The 23,267-nt window shown below is 53.6% G+C and overlaps 3 protein-coding genes across 3 annotated transcripts; 2 read left to right on the top strand and 1 right to left on the bottom strand.

Moving 5' to 3' along the window:
* Positions 1-174: 174 nt before the first annotated feature.
* Positions 175-2,541, bottom strand: ARP8 (actin-like protein arp8; the record flags this gene model as incomplete). Its single annotated transcript, XM_053194350.2, has 3 exons — positions 175-2,299; positions 2,370-2,448; positions 2,502-2,541. 3 exons carry the CDS (start codon positions 2,539-2,541, stop codon positions 175-177), a joined length of 2,244 nt encoding a protein of 747 aa, XP_053048200.2.
* Positions 2,542-3,937: 1,396 nt separating this feature from the next.
* On the top strand, positions 3,938-4,433 carry N0V96_007959 (uncharacterized protein; the record flags this gene model as incomplete). Its single annotated transcript, XM_065758173.1, has 2 exons — positions 3,938-4,377; positions 4,430-4,433. The coding sequence occupies 2 exons, from the start codon at positions 3,938-3,940 to the stop codon at positions 4,431-4,433; spliced, it is 444 nt and encodes a 147-aa protein (XP_065613315.1).
* An 8,395-nt stretch (positions 4,434-12,828) lies between these two features.
* On the top strand, positions 12,829-14,826 carry N0V96_007958 (uncharacterized protein; the record flags this gene model as incomplete). The annotated part of the gene is made up of 3 exons (XM_053194348.1): positions 12,829-13,090; positions 13,141-14,396; positions 14,464-14,826. The coding sequence occupies 3 exons, from the start codon at positions 12,829-12,831 to the stop codon at positions 14,824-14,826; spliced, it is 1,881 nt and encodes a 626-aa protein (XP_053048198.1).
* Positions 14,827-23,267: the final 8,441 nt, after the last annotated feature.

Raw genomic sequence — 23,267 nt, 5'->3', positions numbered from 1 at the left:
AACTCCGGAAAGTAGTCTTTCGTTTTGACACCAAACGCCAGTGGCTGCTAGACGTTCCTTACGACTTTTGCCTCCATAAATGCCAGTTCCCGAGTGCCATTGTTCATTCCCCGACTCCATTGCTTTCTCGTGATCGCATCCTCCGTTAAGATGTTTTGCCGTTGTCCTTTCAATCTACCATGACCAGAGCACCTTGTGGTGCAGCACGCGAGCCCCCAGTCGTTCGAACTCGAAGGGCGTGACCCAAGAGTCGTTGGCCGGGAGTTTGGCGAAGACGCTAGCCCCCTTCCAAGTCACAACCTGCTCGTCCATATCCCTGGCACTTCGACTGACCAAAATGCGATCGAAGAGGTCAGGTCGCCGTGCCTTGAGCTTCTCCTCTAGCACGACAGTGAATTGGGGCGTCTTCGAACCACCTCCGATGACCATGATACTGCCCAGGTAATCACGCAGCTTCTTGTCGTCACTCTTGGCTGCGTTGTAAATGCTGGTCAAAATAGCAAGATCCAACGGTGCAGTGGGCAGAACGCCGTCGCGTTCAATTGCTATGGCCTTGGCGCTGCGCGCAGAGGCGTCAACGAACATGCCCGGGGGCGGCTGTGGAACAGCTGTGCCGTTCGGGCCCGGTGTACCGCCATTCCTCACGGGGGGGGCGGGGCTTCCTCCGTTGACGCCCTCCTTGCTTCCGCCAAACACGAAAGGGGCTGGCACAGGCGTGCTGACACCCTCCGGCGCTGGCGATGGAGCATTGGATCCAGATGGAGTGCCGTTGATGCCGTTCTCGCCCCGCTTCAAGAAGTCAAACGGCTGTAGCCTTTCCTTTACCGGCGTCGATACATCGTTCTGCGATTGGGTAAAGCCATTGGTAGACGCAGAATTCAATGATGGCTTGACGAGAGCCAGAATTCCAAACTGGGCTGCTGATGTCGGATCGTCGGGGATATCCACGTCGTATGCATTGTAAGATCGGTCAAGCAACTTCCTCCGGCCTCTTATCTTGGTGCTGTTGTCGAAAATGGCCGGATCATAGAAGCCCATAGGAGCTAGAATGACCTCATCATACGTCTTGAATTGGTACTTGTGCGTCGGTTGGTTCGGGGCTCGCAGATGGAACTGGTATAACTGGACAGAAATGTCCGCTTGCGCCATCGTGCAGTGCTTCATCTTGAGCTCCTCAGCCAGAAGAAAGTCATGTCGCCTCCTGAGATTGATGTCTTGATAGGGGAAGTTGTCGTAGAGTAGCATCTTGACAAAGGTCTCCGTCACATCGTAGCCCCCGTATTTCAAGTTGATCCGAGAGTCTTCGACGCAAAGGCCATCTTCAACGCAGGTGATAGATGTCTTTTGCGCCCCGACATCGACGACGCAGGCCTGAGTGTAGCCCGCACCGAACGTAGCAGCCATGCCTTCCTGAATGAAACATACGCGGTTGAACTCGAACCATGTCATGCAAGATCGAAGCACTTGCTCCACATACTTCTTGTCGTAGAGGTCTGGGATGACGAAGACGCAGCTGTACTGTCTCCAGGTGCTGTTCTTGGTCAGGCCAAGCTCCTGTCTGATTGCCTTGTCGAGGAGGGTCTCGAGATCGTCAAACATGTGTTCAGCGTTCAGGTACTCATCCTCATTCATGTGTCCATGCTGAATGGGCCACCAGAGCTTGAATTTAGGTTGAGAATCGTCTGGCACTCTTTGCGCTTGATGCCCGATGAAACAAGACGCGGATGACTTGGGGTCGTCGAGATTGTTGATATCGGTCCAGTCGATTTGGAGGGGGTCGTTGTGTGTTTGAATAATTTCAGGCTCGGTCCGACGGTTGTAGTTCAAGACAAGTTCCTTGGAGTTGGGGAGAACTTTGCGCTTGTTTGCGCGCATCTCCAACTTGAGATCGCTGCACATTTTGGTGTATTTCTTTGACCACTCCTCGCCATATTGTTGGTCTTGTGTCTTTGCTTCGAATTGGCGCCGGGGGAGCGCTTCATGCATTTCCGCTTCGGTCTGAGGGAACTTTGTCGCAAGTGTCATGGGGATTGATTTTGGAAGTGCGTCGCTGGCGAACCCAATTCGGAGGTTTTGACTGCCAGGATGAATGACGATGACTTTGGAAGGATCGAGGCCGGCATTGGCATCGGCAGGTGCTTCGTCAGGCTGAAGTTCGGGTATAACGAGAGGAACCTCGGCGCGCCCGCTTTGCGCAAGAGCACGATCTCTGTCCTTAGCAGCTTGAACGATTCTGTCGCGGGTGGCATCGCCTTGAAGTCGCAAAGCGAGAATCTGGTCATCGCGCTTCATATAATCCCTGTTAAACGGAGAATTGTTAGCATCGCCGCGATGAAGAAGTGCGAGGAAGTCTGTTATTGAAGACGTACGTGTAATAATTCTTCTGATTGATCGGTGTGACGTCTGGCCAGCTGGTCTGCTTCATTCCATTGTCGGTTCTCTCCAAGCCTATGATACACGGTCAGCGAGCCGCCCTCAAGGATGAAAGCATTTCCACTTACCCTCCCGAAGGAGAACCCTCTCACTGACTTTCCCTACCATACTGTCGGCTTACTCCACGGAATTGGAGCCAGAGAGCGAGCTGGCGTTGGTGTTATGGGTTTCCAAGCGGAAAAGTAGTACGGATCGCCAGCCTCAAGGTTCGGATAGCTCTCAGCCTCCTACATGCAGCCAGCCATCGCGTCTGGCAGCCCGCTGGCCCGTGCAGAAAGATGTGGCTGGTGTTATTATCTCGGAAGACCTGTGGCTCAGCACGCTGGAGCGGAAGCACAAAAGCCCGAGGAATCTCTATTATGTAATGTTCTCAATGCCGTCAGGTCCCGCCGCTGTGCCTTCTTCGCGCGGTGTATGCCCAAATGAACAACGTCGACACGTCGCATGTCACGTCTCGACTCTACTCTACGACATAAACACATTTCTTGGCGCGGCACAAAGTGTGTCTGGTGCAAGCTGCTCTATTGACCACATTGGCATAATGGTCACCAGGCGATCCTTGTGGGATCGTTGCATTGAGTGCACAGTTGGGCACAGCTAAGGTCAAGTCAGGTCATCAACGATATGATTCCGTTTTCTCGTCCAAAGAAGCTTAGATTCGCGACTCAGGACGGTCCAAGCACTACGCGGTAGCAGACCATTTTGCGGCTCCAGAAGCAGCAAACCATTGGTCATGAGCTGGGTTGCTCGGACTCGGCCTTGATGTTTGGTTGCTTGATGCTTTGCAGCTCAGCTGTTGCTTGTTTTGCATGAGCGATCACTGAGTGGATGAACTTGACACGACTTGCGCCGAATCAAGATTCCAAACAACACGATTCGACACCAGCATCTCCCGGAAGCCTTGGCGGGAGCCGTTCAACTTATTGAAGGTTTCCGCGTTGCAATTGCATTTCTTTGCCAGGATGTGGCTTTTCGTAAGCGATGCTGCATCAGCTTCTGCGACTTTGATTTCAACATTCAGCAGCTTCCTCTATCGACTTTAGTGTAAGGTGCCTAGTGGCCCATTGTTTACTTTTCTCTTTGTTCACCTAGTTACGATGATGACTTTGTCTCCTCTCAAGGCGATGCGCCCTTCTTCTTTCCAGGGCAGCAATGAGTCTACTTAGGCCATCGGTGCCTTACGCACTCACCTTTCAGGTCAAGGCATTTGACTACCAAAATGGTAGGCAGTCCCTCGCCTTGAGTCACCTGACATCGCCCCAACCACCAAGCAATGACGTCGTCACGTAAGGTTTCGCCTGCCAGATGGGAAACCACTCATTGTGCCACGTTTGCTTCATGACTCCGAGCCGACTTCAGACACATCTCACCGAGAAAGCTCGCGATCTCGCCAATTTCAACTAAAACCCTCCAATAGCCTAGACATTTCCTACCGTTCGCAGGCCAAAACCCCACAGCTTAGCCCCCTCTCATACCTTGGCCAAGAGCATCATCATCATCAGCCATGCCTGCCATTCCCATCTTCAAGGACACTCCGATCAACGCCTCCAAGGCATCGGGAGCCACTCCGCAGACCGAGGAACCACAAGCCAAGGACTATTCCCATAACGTCGCCGAGTTATCGCAAAGTCAAGTCGGCGCACCCGCACCATCATCCACCCGCCAGCAGCCATACCCGCCGGCACAGCCTGGCGCCGCCCCGTCTCTCCCTGTCCAGACAGCTTCCGCACAAGCATATCCTGCTCCGCGGCCAACTCCAACTCAGAAGACGAATGATGTCAGTCCTCCGCCGCCCCAGCCAGGTGCTGCCCCCGTGCCGGTAGCGGGCACGTCGACTCTGCCTCCTCCGCCGAAGGCAGGCCAGACCTACCAGCCTCCAGCCCCAACACCCGCCACTGCCACCGTTTCTTACCCTCCACAAATGGGTATCCCTCCTCCAACCATGTCACACGCGGTGTTGCGAGGATCTTCCACGTCTACTACTAATGGACCTCAGATGACTGGGCCGCGACCTGTCCCACTGGGAGGCGATCCTCCACTCAGCCTTGAACACCCTCCAGGATACCAGCAAGACGTTAGTGCGTCTGAATTCAGTAGCCATCAAAGAGCTGCTCACCAAGCTGCGGTAACATCATCGGCAGAAAAAGGCTATCAAAGTCAACCGGAAGAAGGAGTATGGGACACTGCCAAGAAATGGGCGCAAGCTGCTGGTGGCAGTTTGGCTGCGGCCGAGCAAGAAGTCTGGCGAAGAATCAACAAAGACTAGAATAGTCAGTCATGAGTCTTTCGTGTCACCGTATCAATCAACTTCACACTATCAAATACAAGCCCATCACTTTGAGCTCTAGCCCTTTGTGGATTCGATGAGGATCGATTCGAAGCCTTGCCATCGGCTGTTCTGCACCATCTCGGCCAGGTGCAGCTGGCGATATGTTGTCAGTCTCCAACTGTAGGCATCAGTCGCCTAGCTTTTTAGGCCCCTCACCCTTACTCACCTCTTTCCCAGGTTGATCCATTCTAACACCTCGCACCAGTAGACTTGCTAGCGCAGGTTTCTTCGGCTTCGCGATTTGTCTCCCTGATCACTGCTAGTGGTTCTGCCTGAGTTACTTTCTTTTTGAGAAACCGAGACTTGCCCGGGTCACGATGTGGCAACAGCGCGTGCAAGACCGAAGGCCAACACAGTCTATGTCACTTCCAACCTTCTATTTCCGTCGTTGCCATCGTTGTTGCTAAACTTGCACTAACGTCAGCCGGAATTCCTACCTTGTCGAGCACGTTATTTCCTAGCCGTCCCGTCAGAGAGCTGGAATCGTTCTAGCTATGGTAAACATCAAACACATCGATAAGACTGATAAAACGCCGACTAACATAGCGTACTGGAAAGAGTTCATCGCTACCCTGTTCGCCGCCCCTTTTCCCCTTGCGGCTGCAGATGTGATCTTGTCAGCCTCCCCAATGATCCGCCTGATGTCTGGTGCACAGTATCGAGACAAGTCGACAAGCAACCGATGGCGGGGTAAAGTCGCGTCATCATTGGTCTATGATCTCCATAAGAGCCGAGCTATAGACAGCGGCCACGGCTGGAGAGTTGGCGTAATTTCCCAAAACGTCCGAGGTTATTATGCAAGCTGGACAGCCACTCCTTGTCGGCGGCCAGTCCGGAGGATCCACAGAACAACTCATCGAAGGCTCGGTAGAAGGTGACCAGCGGATACTGGGGGTTCTTGGAGGCCACCGGCGCGAGACGTTGCATCTTCGCACAGACAAAATCGTCAAAGACGGCCTTGTATGTGATTGCTCTCAGATTCGCACGTCTGATCTAACGGGAGTGTCGTTTGTCGAGATGCTCTACGGCGTACGATGGCGTCGAGATGGAGACCCGCGACCGTTGCCCGACTGAGGAAGGCAACGCTAAGTTTCACTAACGCTGTACAACACACAGAGCCCTACGACAGAGTTTTTGACGGACAAGCGATGTGCGTCGTTAGCGCCACGTCAATATTTACGGCGGGCAGACTGTCGCCAACGGATTCGCTCAACAAGCTTTAACAGCACACGGCCTTCTTCCTAGCGACGAATGATGGAAGGCGGGAGCCACTTTACGCGTGTACAATCCGTGCCGGATGGCGGTCCCCGGGCGTCAAGTCGCGCCCGCAATCTGGATAGCGATGACGGGAGCTGGCGACCGTCTTAGGCGAGAGCATTATGGGTTCTATCAAGGACATCCATGGTTGTAGGAGCTATAGCGGGTGACCATTATATGGATGAACGACTCTCCACCAACAGCACGAATAGAGCACCAAAGGCCAGAGGCATTAACGTGACGCGTGTTATTGCCGCCAAGTCGCCTGTAAGTTGCTGAATGATTGGTCTTTTCTTGACTGATTCTTAGATACAGGAACACGAAGTTCCTTTTCCCGTTTACGCTGGTCTTCAGCCGGCTTTCAGCCCGACCCATGGCTGTCAAACCCGAGTCTCTTTGGCCATGATCCACATCAGCCCATCGTGGTAGTATAGGTGCCTAGAGGGGGAACTTTGTGTGCACACTAGAGCAGACGATGGAGCGAATCACAGGCTGCGGGCGGCGAGGTGGGCGCGGCTCACAAACAGGTGTGTTAATGAATGACAACTCGGGTTGAATGTGAGGGGAAAGAGGAGGAACAGCCAGTCGCGTAGTCAGACGTGTTGGATCGCCAGCCCCGGTGAACCCTCTTGGCGGAACAGCCAAACCGACCTTGTCTCTACGGGTACAGCAGGCACACACGTCAAGGGGGAAAAAAGGTTTGAGTTGCGGCACCCAGAAGAATTGGTTGAGTAAACGGACAAGTCACGATATGCGGGACAGAAGGCACGTCGAAGCAGGTGGACTTGAGCCGAGCTCACACTGGGTTCCGTCCTGAAATGACCAGTTCTGGACAAGTCTCACGTCTCATACAAAAGCCCAAACGCCATCATCTGTGCGGCGTATTTGAATTTGAGTCCATCTTGATTTGATTTCCGTCAAAGCTAAAATATTGGCAGAGTCTCAAAGAGGACAGTTCTCAAGAAATAACAGTGGATGGGGACGAACCTCATGGACAGCGCCGCACATGTCTGACTTGGGACCAAGCAGGGCGTGCTACAGCTGATTGATGGCCTTCGCAAATGAAGTATAGGTGCAAATGAAAGCGAACAGGGTTAGAATGAAGCCGGACAGCACTTGAGAGCAGCTGCTGTAGGCGTGGCGTGGCAGATGCAGGGCCAGCCGGCTATGTATGGAAGCAAATGAGACGAGGTAGGCATCCAGATGCTAGACAGATCGATCTTAGACGGGGTGACAGGCGACGGATCGCTAGAGTTCAAGGCACTACGGATCTGTGTGGGAGGAATAGTTATTTGGTGATGCGGGAGATAGTGCCGCACGAAGATATCTAGCAACATATTCTAATTTCGAGCACCTCCATACTGGCAACCTCTTATCAAGATGTTGCGCGAGACGAGACGGCACATAGCCGTTTCCTTGTGTTCTTCGCAGCAACACGATTGATTTCCTCTGGCAGCTGGCAAGATTGTCGAGATGAGGTCTGGCGGGCCAGAGACATACGAAAGGCGCGGAGAAAGCAAAAGATGCGAGAGGCAGGTCGTCCCGGCGGGGATGATGGCGACAGTGACAGACTCGCAAAGAGAGGGACTGCGGTCAACGGTCAACCCAGTCGAGGGGCTGAAGCGAGACAAGGGTGTGTCGTTCTGCGACAGATCTGAGACAGCTTCTGCCCCTGCTCAACCCCTGGCACAGCCCCCGCGTCCCCGGTGGACTTGCAGTAGGCCGGACCCAAATTCAGCGAGTCACGACCACGAGTCAGCGGCGAGTGGGTGGGATTTCGACACGCTGTACAAGAGGGTAGTGTCCCACTATCAGAAGCCGGACAGGTTTTCCGTATGGCGTACCGTGGTTCTCAATCTAGTGTACCGCGATGTGTCACTGTCAACGCCTGGACATGGCCAGTGACCCGCGGAATGGAGAGGACGCTACGCTACGCTACAGGGTGAGAACGAGGCGAGAGTCGGATGAGATCAAAGACATGGCAACAACTGGCCAAAAGATGAGAAGGCGGCCTAGAGGGCCCAGCGGGAGCATATCGGAGGACAAGACGGGATCGAGACCGGAGAACGTTGAGAGTGTTCGGCACCGAATAGGACGCAAAGTTTGGCCAGTCGATTTGAGAGATGGATCGCATGAGAGAATGATGAACTTCCATCATGATTATCCGCATCATCCATCCGTTCGTAACTTTCAGGCTCAAGAAAAGTATGGATGGTTGGAGCAACAGGCACGTATGAGCTATGGATGAACAACTTCAGTACGGGCAGAGTACGGATATTCGCAGGTAGACGTGCCAACACTGCAGTCTGCAAGGCACGCCGCACCATACCTACAGCACGACACACCATACACACACACACGATCATCCACACACTGGTGCATCCATCACCGAGTCTGACGAGGCACGCGGCACGCCGCACAAGAAGCAGAAAGACGGGAGAGGGGACGAGCCCAGTGGGGGTACGTACTATCGTCAGGAACGGAACAACGGGACAGGAAGAAACCAAGGCCAAGACCAACCAGCCCACACACCCGCAGGCTGCAGCAGGTGCAGCACCCTCCCACCCCCTAAACAACCCCCCTGCAGATGCTTACCTCAGCGACAAATCATATTGCGCCGCCGGGCAGCTCAAAGTCAACTTCAAACGTGCTTGCTCCGTGCCACCACCAGCAACGGCAGTAACAGCACCACCCTCACCCTCACCCTCACCCTCACCATCATTACCACCACCATCACCACCACGTCTGCCGACGAACAATGTCGACGATGTTGACGACGTCCCAGCTCCATCATGGCGCACTCATATACCCTCCTTAATTGTTGATTACGGGCACGCCTACCTATGACCTCTCCCCCCTCCCCCTTTTTGAGAGGCGTCTTTTGGTCTGGTAATACCCGCGTGGTCTGGTCTCCCTCTCCTTTGCATCCCAGGCACAAGAAGGTTTCTGTGCGGCAGCGTGTCGTCCTTTTTGGAGACGCGATGCCTGTCGCGTGAACATTCTCCATGTTCGGCTCGTGCTCACAGTCACTGCTGCTGCTCAGCAACTGCGGTTGACTCCTCTCACTCGACCATGTCCAAAACATTCGAATCCACTCGCTATCCTAGGCAGACAGCCCAAAGATTCCATTTCTTCGACGGATCGCCTCAGGATACCAACAAATGGACTGGCCTGGAAACTGCAACTGGAACTGGAACTGGAGCTGCGACTGGAACTTCTTCGTCTGACCCCCTCATCCACATGGTCCCGAGGCTCCCTCCTCTCGGCAACCCTCCGCTCCTGAATCCCCTGCAGCCCTTCCGGAACGCAGCCAGACAGATACCTAGACCAACAGACAGGCAGACAGACGACATATGGAGAGACGAACAAACTGTCATCCACTCGCCGCAACCTTTCACGCATTTTCTCCGATCTCCAGCCGTGTGTGCTCTGCATGCTGCAGCTAGCCACGCTAGCTTAGCTCAAGCTCAGCTAGCTAAATCAAGCTGCGACTGAAGGCAATCTCTCCTTCTCCGCAGCCGCCGCTGCCTCCGTCGCCGAGCCATAAGCCTATCTGAAAACTGACATTTCTGTACGCATCGACCCAGAAGCACATACCTACATCTGTGCTGCTTTATGCCTGCCGCTCCTGTTTTCGCCATTGGCACAACGGCCGAACAAGAAAAAAGAAGCCCGAGAGCGGATCTGCTGGAAAGGATAGGATGCCAGGTTCATCATGTGGGGAACCAGGGATTTGACAAAACAGGAACAGGTGTCATCCCTGCACCGCACTCGCTGCCAAAACAAGAGCCCGACGTCAGGATTCTCTTGCTTCTCCTGCCAAACACTCTCGTTCATGATCTTCATACCCGAGCTTGATTGGCCCCAGGTACTCGTGGGTAAAATCTCAGGTTTCCACACCAGTCGCTCTGCAGTCTCTGCCCGAGGCCCCTCCCCATGGCCCCCATGCCCCATTGGCCTGGGACGGGATGAGGGACTGGGCCTTGTACCGCGGCGGATTTACCTTGCAGACGTGCCGTACTCGGCCTACTGACACTCCAGACCAAGTCGTATCGTATCATTCCGATACTGGACTGAGGTTCGTCCGTGAACCCTGCCTTTTCCTTGGTTTCCGCTGCGAAAGGTTGGAACGCAACGCAAAACTTGTCCGCTAAAAGAGATGAGGGAAGAAGGGTATGTAGAGTTACGGACAAGGGGTGGAGAAGAGAATTCCTCATTATTTTGAGTGTCAGTGACCCTGTGGTTACTGGAAACCGTAAAGGAAGGAAACCAACAACGATGACTGAGTTGAGGCCTGCTCCAGATCAGGCCCAGTCCAGGTGGTTTCGGCTCCGCGCCCACTTCTCACTAATCATACATTCTGCAAATTCAACTTACCGGCCGCCGGCTGCAAGCCACTAGCAGTAGCCGTGATCCATTCCGCTGCCTCACTTTCTTCCTCCCCGATGCTCCTCTTCTAGACTCTGCTCTCTGCCCTCGGCCCCTGGGGCCATGTCGCCACATGTGGGTGTATGGGATGAGACAAGCCACCTCCTCGGGAACTATTTCCTTCGGATCGCTAGGGTCCTCGCCAATTCTCAGCCCTGAATAACTGACGGCCCTAGTCGGAGACCACCGAAAGTGCCCTTCTAGCTCATACGTCAAGTGCGGTTATCGTCGATACAGGGCGATCAAGTGGATGACCTTTGGTCCAAGTTTGGTCCTGTATTTCGTCACGACGAATTTCTCTGCTACAAATCCACAGCTGCACCGCCGCCGTGGGCTGCACAGTATGGCGAGGGGACGAGGAGGTGAGGGGGCTAAAAGGTCTAGAAGGGGAGGGGTCTTGACAAGGTCTTGCAGGTGTATCCGTATGGAAGTGAATGGGTGGATGAGTGGATGGAGAACCAGGCCAGACTCCAGAGTAAGTGAGAAGGGAAGTATCCCATAGCCCATGGTTAGGTGCAAGTGAACCTCCTCCACACGTTATGGCAATTGATTGTCTTTCCTACCGTCTACCCTCTTTCTTTCCATCCCATCGCTGCTCTCTTCCTGACTGGCTAGTTTTGCCATGTTCATGGGCTATTCCTTACACTTTTTTTTCACTCCCACTCTCCATATCTCTCTTTTTCTCTCTTACTGGCTCTCTCTCTCGGCTTTTCTGTCTGTCTGTCTTTTTGGTCCTCCACCCCCCTCCGACTCTCAGTCCCTCGGACTCTCCACACCACCATCAGCCCTTCTCCCCTCTGCTTCCATCATACTCTCTATCCGGACCTCTCTCTGCCTCTTCCTCAACTATATTTCCCATCACGCTCTCATCGCGGACCCGAGTTCGTGCCATGTACATAGTTTATGAGCATACATCCGTCATCTGGGTACAGCCCTGTCGGCGTGTTTGATCCTTGTCCCCGTCTTCCAAAAGCAGTCGGGAGTAGGCCGCTCCCTGGTTCATCGGCATCTTACTCCCACACATCCACATCGACGAACAGATGTTACCTTGTCCACCACCATAAGGAACCCCCCCCTGCAACTCTTGCCCTCTTGCTGAGCCAGGCCAAGTAGATTCTCGCACACCTGCCTCTGGCCCCAAGTTCACAGACAGGAAGAGGTTTGTATCAGGGAAATCCGGCTTAGCTCCAACCGACGTTCCGAACCTGACCGTGCTGACTTATTGGTCCGTTCATGGATGATGCTTCTTTTTCCACACTACTTCTTTTATACCTCCAGGATCCGTCTGCACCGCCCCTCGACCTGTCTTCTTTTTTGCTCTCCTTTCGCGTCCCACTTACCAAGGCCTCACTGCCCTTGATTCTCTGCTAGTCACTCCTTTTTTCGAGCCTTGTAACCTATAATACTTTTTTTCCTTTTTCGAGGGGGCTGCCTCTTCGCATCTATAATACCTACTCTCCGGGAGCTGGCTCTCTTCATCCCGCCAGGAACCAGGACGACCAGCTGCGCGCTCCAACACTCACACACACACACACACACACACGCCTTCAGCCATCAAAGCACCAAACGAGGTTGCCGATTATTGCAAACTCACCACGCTCCTTTACTGCCTCTGTGGATCGTTCGCATACATACATACAATATAAATACAGAGTACCCAACACAAACTCTTATTACAAAAGATCCTCAACCGCGCTGTCTAGCTGAGGACGGGAATCCCTACCGTCTCCATCTATACACCACCACTAGCCTCATCGCGAGGGCCCGCTGTCCTTAACGCTCATCATCGTCCACCCGTCCCCGAGGGAAAGAGACCGGAAAGGGATCAAGAGGAAGCAGAAAGAGAAAGGAGCCCAAGAAGGGAAAGGAAAAAAATCTACGCGTCCCCTGGCCCCAACAAACATAACCACTCACGTCGCCGCCCATTACTCGTCTGGTCCGGAGATTATTTGTCTCTCTCCGCTCAGGTTGGCCACTGCGCCAGATTCTTCCAAGTAAGTTCCTGGAAGCCCTTCTCTGTCGGCCTGCCGGATCGCGCTCGTCGATACGTGGGCAGTGTGGATCCCCCTCACCCCCCGACTGCCGTCAGATACAACTGCCACCCTTGATGTCCCTCGTCCGAGGATCAATGCTAACAACCCACCGTCCCCGTTCAGCATCAACCCGATAATTGATTAACCGCACGCTCCCTTGTTCCTGTATAAGCACCATGGACTCTGGTCAGGCACAGCTGTAGGCCCCATCCCGTCCCTGCAGCTTCCGGCATACATGACTTACAAGTACAATTTAGTCGGCAACAAATACACACACCTTCCTTCACCTTCAACCCTAACAACAAGTTCAGAAGAGACGTCCCGCCTCGTACAACGACCATCATCAACATGAACGGTAATGATATGCCCATCAAACAAGAGGGCGTGGGAGCACCCGCCGGTGTATGGACAACTCCAACGTCTCAAGGCATGAGGCCCAGACCTGCCACCATCCACGAAGGCTTCTCCTACAGCATGGGCGATGACTACGGCACCCTCCCATCGTGGGATTCTTCGCCACTGCCGATGCAGCAGACTCCCAGCGATGCCATGTCCCGACCGGTATCAGTTCATCAACAAGATTTCTACCCCGTCACCACCATGGAGAACAGTGAGTCAACCTCATCAGAGATTAACCCGTATGCTAATCATTTCCATCAGACTGGCAACAAAAGCCATGCGAAGACACTTTTGAGTTCCATGGATTGGACACAGAGATGATTGGCCAGGCATACACCACCGATGAAGCCATTCCTGTGCTTGATCTGAGGTACCAGCAACAGGACAACGAACCGTTCAACTTTGACTGTGGTCCCAACCCGCGACGCATGTCTGGCTCATCTTTCACCATGTCCACGTCCGGTGCCCTTTCGGACATGCCTTCGTACGAAGACTTCTCAGCTGCACTGTCAGAGGCGCCATCATTCAGTTCAGACTACCCGCCGCCGTCTAACCGCAACTCATTGATGTCGTCGACCCAATTGTCGCCGGTTGCCTCTCCTCGGATGACTCCCCAGAGCCGATCTGAACTTGTTAGGACTCAAAGCCGTGGTCGTGCTTCTCCATCGCCTCGCCCAGGCATGCGATCTGCTCCCTACAGCGTCGAGCGTGGAACGACAAAGAGATGGTCGACGGGATCGTACGGAACTCAACAGAACAGACGTCAGACACCGTTCGTGTTTCATCAGGGGCACGATGCATTCGGTGCCCACCAGCGCATGTCTTCGAGACACTCATCGCCGACGATCCAGCACCAGCAGGTCCCATTGAACTTCACCAATCTCCAGGCCGCCCAGCAGCATCCCTTTATGATGGCCGCACCGCCGCAGTACCAGAGAAACAGCATGAACAGCATGCTTTTGCCGTCGCAATTGCCCTCCAATGGCTTCCATCCCGATGCTCACCACTTCGAGGCCCCGCCGCCGCTTCTGTCCCATGGCCTCTTCCGCATGCTCCAGAGCAACGCCGATCCTCACTCGCTTCACAGCCACTACACGGATCTGTCCGACCCGCCCGATTTGTACGCTTCACTTCACGAGGAGCAGATCCCACCGCCTCCCGAGGATATGAACCCGTCTGACCCCGATCTTGTTCCTCACGAGCAAGAGTTGCGGTTTGAGGGTGACCTGTACACGCCCAGATGGGTGAGAGGTCACGGTAACAAGCGCGAGGGATGGTGTGGAATCTGCAAGCCGGGCCGTTGGCTGGTGCTGAAGAACTCGGCCTTCTGGTACGATAAGTCGTTCACTCACGGTATCAGCGCCGCCACGGGCAATCCATTCCAAGAGCCTCAAGAGACGCGACGAATGGACGGCAACCCGGATGTATGGGAAGGTTTGTGTGGTAGCTGCAACGATTGGATCGCGCTCGTCAGCAGCAAGAAGAAGGGCACCACATGGTTCAGGCACGCGTACAAGGTATGTGACACGGCATCGATCGTGAAGGGTTTTTAAATCGTTGCACGGCAGGCTAACAGTCATGTAGTGTCACACCCACCCCAAGATCAAGGATGCGCCAAAGCGTCGACGTGAGAGCAATCACAACCGCAATCTTGCAGCATCTCAGATGGCCAAGCCGAAGGTTGAGCCTCAACAGCCACAGCAAGCACCTCCAATGCCGCAGCAGACTCCAATCACGCCTCAAACTTCGTCGGCATCCGTCACAAGCACGCCTACGCCCGCGCAGATGCAACACCAGCACCAACACCAGCATCAGGTTCAACAACACCAACACCTTCAACAGGTGCCGCCGCCCATGCCTCAGATGAACCAAGGGCAGATGGGACAGAGCCAAGTCCAACAGAGGAACGTCATTAATCCTATGGAAGGCATGCCTGGCATGATTTGATGCGGTTCCTTGATCTTGATATGGCAGAGAAACAACACACAAACACGACTGATACCACCTTTTTTCTGTTATTTTTTTCCTTTGTCACGCAGACTTACCCCCGCCGCAGCGCGTGCCTGTGGTACACTACCGAAACGTCGTCACGAAAAACAACGAACCTTTTCCTGACCTACCTTTTTATAGACTTGGGCATCACGGGATACCTGTGGAGGATGGGACAAAATTTTGGGAGGGTGCTAAAGGGTGTTGGAATCTTTTTGGACGAGTCAAGAGAAAAAAACAAACAAAAGAAAAACTCCGAAACTACTTCCCCCCGGATGACAGAGAGAAAAGGGACAATGTGTCATGACGACTTTCCAAACAATCTTACTACCTTTATCACCATCACAATATCCATCACTACCACCATCCACGATTGATCTTTTCTATCTCCTTTCCTTTTCCTATCTCGAGTTCCGCTTCTTGACCGACGTTTCTGAATTCACTTGAGCACGACCACTCATGCTTTTATGCCCCGAAAGAGGAGGATACCAACTGTTTAGTTTTCGCACTTTGGCCTTTCCGCCATGTGCAAAACATGACATGACACCAGAGTGCAGGATTTTCTTAATGGCCCAGCTTTCATCATTTCATCAACACCCAACGGAAGAGACATGAGGGGGAAATTTGGTGGGGGCAAGTTTTGTTCCGTTCTGTTTGTTCGCTTCTTCTTCTTTTCGATTCTCTGATTCTTGCTCAATCCTTGCTGTTTCTTTGATCTTTCCTTTCTCTATAGTTTCTGATCCGCCCCACCATTCCTTTCCCCTTTTTTTTTTTACATGCTCTTCCCCACAACTTAATCGTAGATAGTTAAATAGTGAGACCCCCAACGACTGTGTAAATGCAGTCGTAGTTTTGAATTTTTTTTTTGAGGAGGACATACCAATGATATCAAGGGGAGGAAAAGGTGGAATAGGGAATTGGGAAAACAATGGACCAGGGCGAAATCAGGCCGCGACAGGAAGGAGGAGGAGGAGGAGGAAGGCATTTTTTTTTACGACGGTCTTGAAGGACTGTTCTGGAGGAAGGGAGATGGGGGCCAAAAATGGGACAAAATTCGTTTGTTATCGTTGGGAAACAAAACCTCGGGGGCAAAGCCAGTACTAGTTAGATTTTTCGTTTAACCTGCGCAGAATGAGGAATACACGGTCATTTCAGAATGAAGTCCTTGATGTTATTGAGCTCGGTGATTCATCATTCACTAACATCTTTGTTCACATTGCGTATCACGAATCTTGAGGAAGAGTGGCATGGCTGTGCGACTTCCGGGCACCTTCCGCCGACAGTTGGAGAGGAGGGGGGCTTCTGATCTGTTCCGTCAAAGACCCGGGAGTGACAGAGGACCCGAACGTCTCTCTCTCATGCCGAACTGCCATGCCATGACTCCTTGAACCCCCTGCTCCCCCTTGCCTTGCCCCCCTCTTAGTCAAGAACTCAACGCTCGCTAGCACCAACCACTCCCAAGTCCATATCCCGACCGTTGGAATGACGATGAGGGATGGATGGATGGGGCTCGTGGGAAGAACGAGAAAGATGTGCCGCAGAAACACATGGAAGACAAGATAGGGGACAATGGGAGTCAGGGGAGGGAAAACGGCGCGCGGGATGGGTTCAGGGGGTTTTTCTTGGGCATCGTACAGTAGACTCGTAGAGCTGGGATGGAGGGGGGCTTGAAGACGTGGCATTGCCCAAAGGGGAAGGACGAAGAGCAGGAGACGAGGGAAAGGAGCAGGAGGCCAGGCCGCCGCCGGCGGGAGGTGACTCTCGACTTCGACGTTGCGCGGGATCCGGGGACAAGGCAGGGGGGGTGAGGGATACCCCGACCCCCGATGCCGATGGGTTGAAGATCGGTGGGGTCCTTGGAGGGGCAGGTCGTTCATTCACACACACACACACACAGCCGGACGGTTGGCACATAGCAGACAAGGGGCCTGGGCCAGAGCCAGAGCCAAGGACGGGTGAATGTGCTGCGGCCTTTGGGGTTGGATAGTGGCAGGGCAAGGCGAGGGCAGTTGGTACCGCGTTTGTGAGCGTGTGCTTCCGTGTGGGTATCTGTACTCCGTACATACTGCGCATGCTTCCCGTACCTACATATCCCGTACCCTGCGTGCGTCCTCTTCTCCCGTGCCTGGTCCAGGAACACGGTCAACTGCCGATGGGGACGGCGGTGGTGGGGTAGGACGGACGATGGGGTGGTATTCCGTAGGACCACGACGTTTTCTTGGCTCTTTGTTGGGTCCTGCGCTACGAAGTACTTTGGTCCCTTTCTGCTTCACTGTCTGAATTCTGGAGTGAGGAGGAGTCACAGCCTTCTGGGGGCTTGGAAGAAGCACGAGAAGAAGCCTCAATGCTCGTGGGTTTACCGGGGTGGTGGTGGTGGTGGTGGTGGTGGTGGTATTGCAGGGGAGTTTGGGTATGTGGGCGAGGAGAGCGGGTATGTGTAGGCTACGGATACCACACATATACTCGCCCACGCACTTACATGGACAGATACGGAAAGTACTTGTCATCGTCGAGGGACCACGCTACAGTGGATGAAAGATGCCAGGGTTTTCCGGCTTGGGAGCAGGGGGAGGGAGGGGAGGAAAAAGATCAGACCAGGAACCGGAACCAGACCATACCACGATGTGGTGTTAGGCGGAAAGCTGAATAACAAGGGGAGCCTCCAAAACGGAAACCCGGCGTGTCCGGTGGAGGTGGATGTGGATGATGCTCTCGCCCCGGAGGAGGAAGCCGGGGGCCTCTTCGCTTCGATTACCTGCCCGCCGGGGAGAGAGGCGCGGGGAGGGGGGCAGAGGGCATAAAGTATGACTACGGGTGGATGCTTTGGACCTTCCTTTTTGCTATGGGCTTGGGACTCTGGAAGGGGATTTCAGCTGGCAGGGGGATAGATACCGGCTGAGCGAGCCGCCTATAGATGTTTTGGATCTTGTGGTAAGGGTGTTGTTTGTGATGGTTGTATGGGAGAGAAATGTTCTGTTCTGCTGTTTACAGCGTGGGAGGGAAACAGAACGGTGTTTCGACTCTTACACAAACACTCTGGCACCACACTTGAGGTGACGGCGGCTGCTGTGACGAAATATCGCATAGTTGGGACGGAAAACCCTCGCGGCGATGCGATAGACATACGACTAGACGGACGTTAAGATGGATGGGCGCCGTGAATCATGGCTGGCCTATTTGACGTACAACCGAGGGCCATTCGTCTTTGGTCTTCGGATGTCGGAGAACGGCCGCTCCAGCTTTGCCTTTGCCTTAACCTCTTCCTCCTTCTCCTCCTGCTTAGTCTGTCGCCCGGAGAGAGCCCGGGTTTGACAGTCCGTCTAATCAAGGATCTTCCAGGATACTCGGTCTCTAGCAAGAACTTCCTTCTTTTCTTCTGTGACTAGTGTAGTCCTGGTTCTCCCCCTCCCCCCTGGGTCCCTGACATGTCTTTGGGTTTCTCTCGTTCTACGGAGTACTCACGGTTGTTTCGGTTCGGCGGAGCATCCCAGAGAGAGAGTCTCTACATCCCGGAAGAAGATCCATTTAGGCAAAGGGCAGAAGATCAACCCGGGAATCCTGTTGGTTCGTGACGGGCGCGATGGGAAAAGGAGCAGAACAAGAAAATAACCCAGAACCCCCCTTCACTGGGGCCCCCGAAAGAAAAAAAAAAAGGAGGAATAAGAGCCAGAGAACTGCAAAGGAGTGTTCCTGAGAGGGCTGCATGCGTATGTGCGTAATCTCCCGGAATTCATGCATCTCGACTGGGAGACCCCGCCACTATATATCTCCCCTGCGGCTTGCACCAGGGGGGAGGACTCTGAGGAGGGGCAGAGCGCGCCGCGCACAGGCTTTTCCCATCTATTTTCCCGGCGCCGGCGGGGGTCAATGATTGGCGGGCGATCGTGCTTATTCTTCTCTTGCCCTACGGAAGTATCCATATTCCCCTATGGGACACGGCAAAAGCTGCAGAAAGGGAAAGAAAAGTGACGCAAAGAACTGGGGGGTTGAAGGAAGAAGTGGAGAGAGTTGTATCCGTAGGTTCAACCGCTGGCCGTCGTCGGCCGGACGAGGTTCCAAGTTTGTGGTAAAGTCCCGGGCGGCCTGATGTCCACTACACCGTGAAGGTAGGCATGTATCTACCGTAGTCCGAGGTCGTATCCGGATTCTTTTTTCTGGGCGCAGTGTCGGCCGCGGGAGGGGAGAAGTGAGAAATGGCGGGATATTGCCGGGAAGGAAAAGGGGGGATAAACCACATGCTGGAATGATTGACGACTCATGAGTTAGTTTTGGCCTTGACGTCGATGTCGTGCTTCCTGCTTCCCTTCCCTGCCCTGGTTCCTCGCAAGACCCAATAAAGCTTCTCCAGCTTGCGAGGTCTTTAGCGACGCTACAACTCTCGCATCGCACGATGGCCGAGGATTCAAGCAGGGGGGGGGATCTACCTCGGAGCTGACGATGGACTCTACAACTCCCACAGTCCTGATAGAGGGAGGGGGAAACCCAGATGTTCGGCGTCGGCTCAAAAAGAAGCCAGACCCAACCAATTACGTTCAACTGCAAGCACTTAAAACCCCTTGCAGCTTGCAGTGACAACGAGCCAATCGTTCGTCAGCACGACACCCTTCTCTCAACCAACTCACTCCCGGAGTCTCCAGCCACTTTCTTATCTGTAGCATCCAGGAACACAGTCACAATTGCTGCTAGGGAAGCCATCTCATCCAATCGTTTGTTTGCGAGTATTTCCTCATGTCACGGTCTAAGTTGACTCTCCCCTGAAGTCTACTAGAACCTTGGTTTGCGAGTTGAGTCATCGCTAAGAGGGCGCTGTTTGAACTTCTCTGAGAAGATGCCGCGCTTTTCTTACGTTCTTGTTTATTCTCGTGGTTATACTCCATCGCATTGTTGTCGATGGAATCCCGTAACGCGTACATGACTTATTGCCATATAGTGCTGTGTTGGTACTATACTGTTCGCTCGAACAGTATTCTAATATTTGACTCAGTCGGAAATTCCAACTATGGGTTCTATGAAGACATGATGCCCGAACATACGATCATGCTATGGAAGCAGTCGGTCATTCTGAGTGTCAAAAAATTGATGATTGATTATAGGGGTTGATAGACCTACCACGCACTGAGTGTAGAAGTCGTCATTCGCGCAAGACCCCTCACGCTCAAAGAAGATGAATACCCGCTGACAATCCGGTGCAGGCCTCATCGATATTATCGCGGCGTTCCTGACGCTCGTGTTGATTTACAGACACCTCTGGTCAGACATGATTCCACCGCGATAGTTCGTCCGATGGGAAGGTCTACTTGTTATTCAAACTCCTGGATAGGCCGAGTTGACGTCGGTCATCAGTCCGGATCTATTCAGCGCGGTATTAATAGTGTCAAGTTTGGCCCAAAAATGCAATATCAGACCCGCTTTGTCCAGAATATGTGCCTCTCCGGCACTTACACTGTCGTGCTCGGTGACAAGGTATCGTAGTGGATTCTGGGCGAGAATGGCATGGTCGCGAAGAGGTCCCCCTCACATTGCGTTGTTGGGATCGGCCGTAAAAAGTCGATTGCCTAGCAAGGCCAAGTTGACGCCAGTCATCACACCGAGTCATCACACCGAATCTATTCAGCGCGGAATAGTGTCAAGTCTGGTCACAAGGACGCTGCGCAATGCGGAGCCCAGGAGGACGAAGTTGTAGATATTCCACGAGAAGATAACAACTGTCCTGACTTTCGCGGAGAGTCCAGAAAGCACAACAGCTGGCCAGGAACCCAAGCAAACCTGACCACAGCCGAGGCCAAGCTTTCGCTAAATCAGACATTGGCAACTTTGGCTGCATTCGTTCGCATCAAAGCTTATATAGAGACATTGACGAGGTCCGTTGCCCAATGCTAGCGCAGTGGGAAGCAAGACCATGGCAAAATCGCTCGGAAGATTACCCCTGAGCTCAGAAAGAGAGGCATCTTCGTGACGGCCTTGCACAACCAGACACAAAAAGGACTCCGAAATGTCTGAGGGAGAGGAAGCACAATGCACGATCAGCGATTCAACTCTCGTCGATCGTATAGGAAACGACGTTGGCTTGGGTCAGGCGAGGCGAACTTTGCTTGCGAAGTCGCAATCAGTTGCAAATAGCTTCATATTGCCGCACCGGGCCACCCCCAGGCCTTACCTGCCTCTACCCCTCTTCCGATGAGCCTTTCGGGAGAAATCACGAGGCAACACTGCGCGCTTGCTTGGAATGATTTGCCGACCGAGGTGAAACTGGGTAAGAAACGTGTAGCGGGATTCCTCGACGTGGTCTTGGCATCATCAACGCTGAGACGCCGTGGTTCCCAGCAGCCGCGACCGTTACGATTGTGAAGTAAGCGTCCTCGTGCAAATTTTACGTTGTGTTTTCTCAAACAGATTGACACAGTTCTAGGTCTACTGAATATGGACCGCTGGGCTTCGTGTCTGGAAGTCGGCATCTAGGAGAGGGCGGCCGAAACAGAGTGGACAAGAGAGGTTGCCGACTTCAAGCATCGGGTGTGTGATGTTTGTTGCGGATTGTTATACCGTTAGGGGATTTCGAAGGAGCTAAGATCTAGCCGGCCAGCAACACAGACATGTTCCGCAACGGCGGCGGTTGTCTTTGTATCAACTACTGGGTTGGCAAAGGAGCCATCGACTCATCATAGAGAGGAACCAAAGGTAGGAGAGTTTAGCTACCGAACAAATAGTTCGGGGGTTGAGATGGAGACGACACCGCTGCTGGATGTCGATGATTGAGCCAGGGGAAAAGAAAGTGTCTCCCCCCATGCGCCCTCTTGACCCGGGTCCGTTCGGCAGATGCGCACTACATCTTGCAAGTTCCAAACCGTCTGAAACTCTGGATGATGGACGGGGCAAGCGGGAGCGGGAACGTCTAAAAGAGGCTCGTAGGTCCGAAGCACAATCGCTCCATCGGATATCGGACGGAATGTTGCCCGGTTTTGCTCGCGTTGTCTCTCCAACCGATCGATCTGGGGAGTTTGAAAGATGAGAAAGACTTGAGGTTTGCTCAGCGAGGTTTCAGGCATGCAAAGAGGACCAGAAACCTCCCTGCCCCGCCCCTGGCGAGGCGCAACTCAAGCGAGCTGAGGTCCGGCCCCGAAACAGTGGGGCTCTAATCGGAGCGCGGAGGGAACGGCGCAGGTTGCGGATTGATGTGGGCATCATCAGTGACGGTTCATGGTTCACCAAAGTTTTGTAGGTGAGACGATGGGCGGATATTGGTGATACGGCAACGTGAATCGAGTTCCAGAGGAGCGCCTTTTTTTCTCGTTCAGCGCACAGATGACATCCTGTAGTCAGGTGCTGATGCAAGCTTGGAGGAGGATGGACGAGTACTAGTTTTCGGTAGCGCAGCGCCGCGTTGACTCACCAGTCTTGCCGCTTACATGCCTTGCCTCCCGGGGCCCCAGGAGTCTCTGATGACCTACCAAACATAACTTCCGAGGCTTCGACGGGTGCTGGTTGCTGGGCTATCTGGGAGACGGGAGGTATCCGTGGGAATGAGTTGGTGGTTGACTGACGTGATGTGCATTGCATAAGTAAGAAAGATGGGCTCGGTGAGAGAGAAGGAGGGTGAAATTGTCTTGCTCACAGGGCTGCAGAGACTTTCTGCATTCGAAATTATTTCGTCATGACTGCATCGAGCAACAAGGTTCAGAGTTGCCGCTGTGTGGATGAGCATTATTGAATGGTATTTGGCAGCTGTCATGTCGGTTTCTACTGCAGTTTGCACTTCCGTTGTTGGCTCGTTTTTGACAGATATCGCTCATCCTATCATCGCCTGCCCGCCCAGAGCCCATAGGTTGCCCGCTATGCACCTGCAGTAAGACTACAGCGAGACTATGGCCCGGATCGGCATGGCGCTCTGCAAGCAGTTCCTGCTTCCCTGTCCACAAGAACGAACGGGAGAGGACTGTCCTGGAGATTCCCTCCTCTCCCTCTCCCTCGCTGGCTGGCCAAGGTTTGTGCCTTGCCATGGAGCCCCCCGCCTTATGGTGCAGTCGCGAAAGATGTGGCTGCCTTTGCTCAAGTACCTTGCATGGGCTCTCTGCAGACGATCCTTCCTCGCATCGCATTCTACATTTCGCTTCACTGGATAGCCGAGCCCCGTTGCAACCAGCAACCGGCCAACTTGTCTCGGCAACCGCATCAGCAACTGCCATCAGCAACTCTTGGGACAGAGCAGCAAGAATGCGGAAACGACTTTAATAACCTATCGTTACAGATAGCTGAGACGTAGATGGTGACTTTCACCATTCTGACGGAATGTGTGGATCGAGGTTCGGAGACCGAGTGAGTGAGAGACGGGAAAGACTAGGGGAGGACAGCTTACAGGGCTCAGATCGAGGGGCAAGTCAGACCAAGATCAGGCCAGGGCA

The sequence above is a fragment of the Colletotrichum fioriniae genome (assembly GCF_027942845.1).
Source record: "Colletotrichum fioriniae strain IMI 355084 chromosome Unknown scaffold_9, whole genome shotgun sequence".
Lineage (NCBI taxonomy): Eukaryota > Fungi > Ascomycota > Sordariomycetes > Glomerellales > Glomerellaceae > Colletotrichum > Colletotrichum fioriniae.
This window is presented reverse-complemented; position numbering and strand designations above follow the sequence as displayed.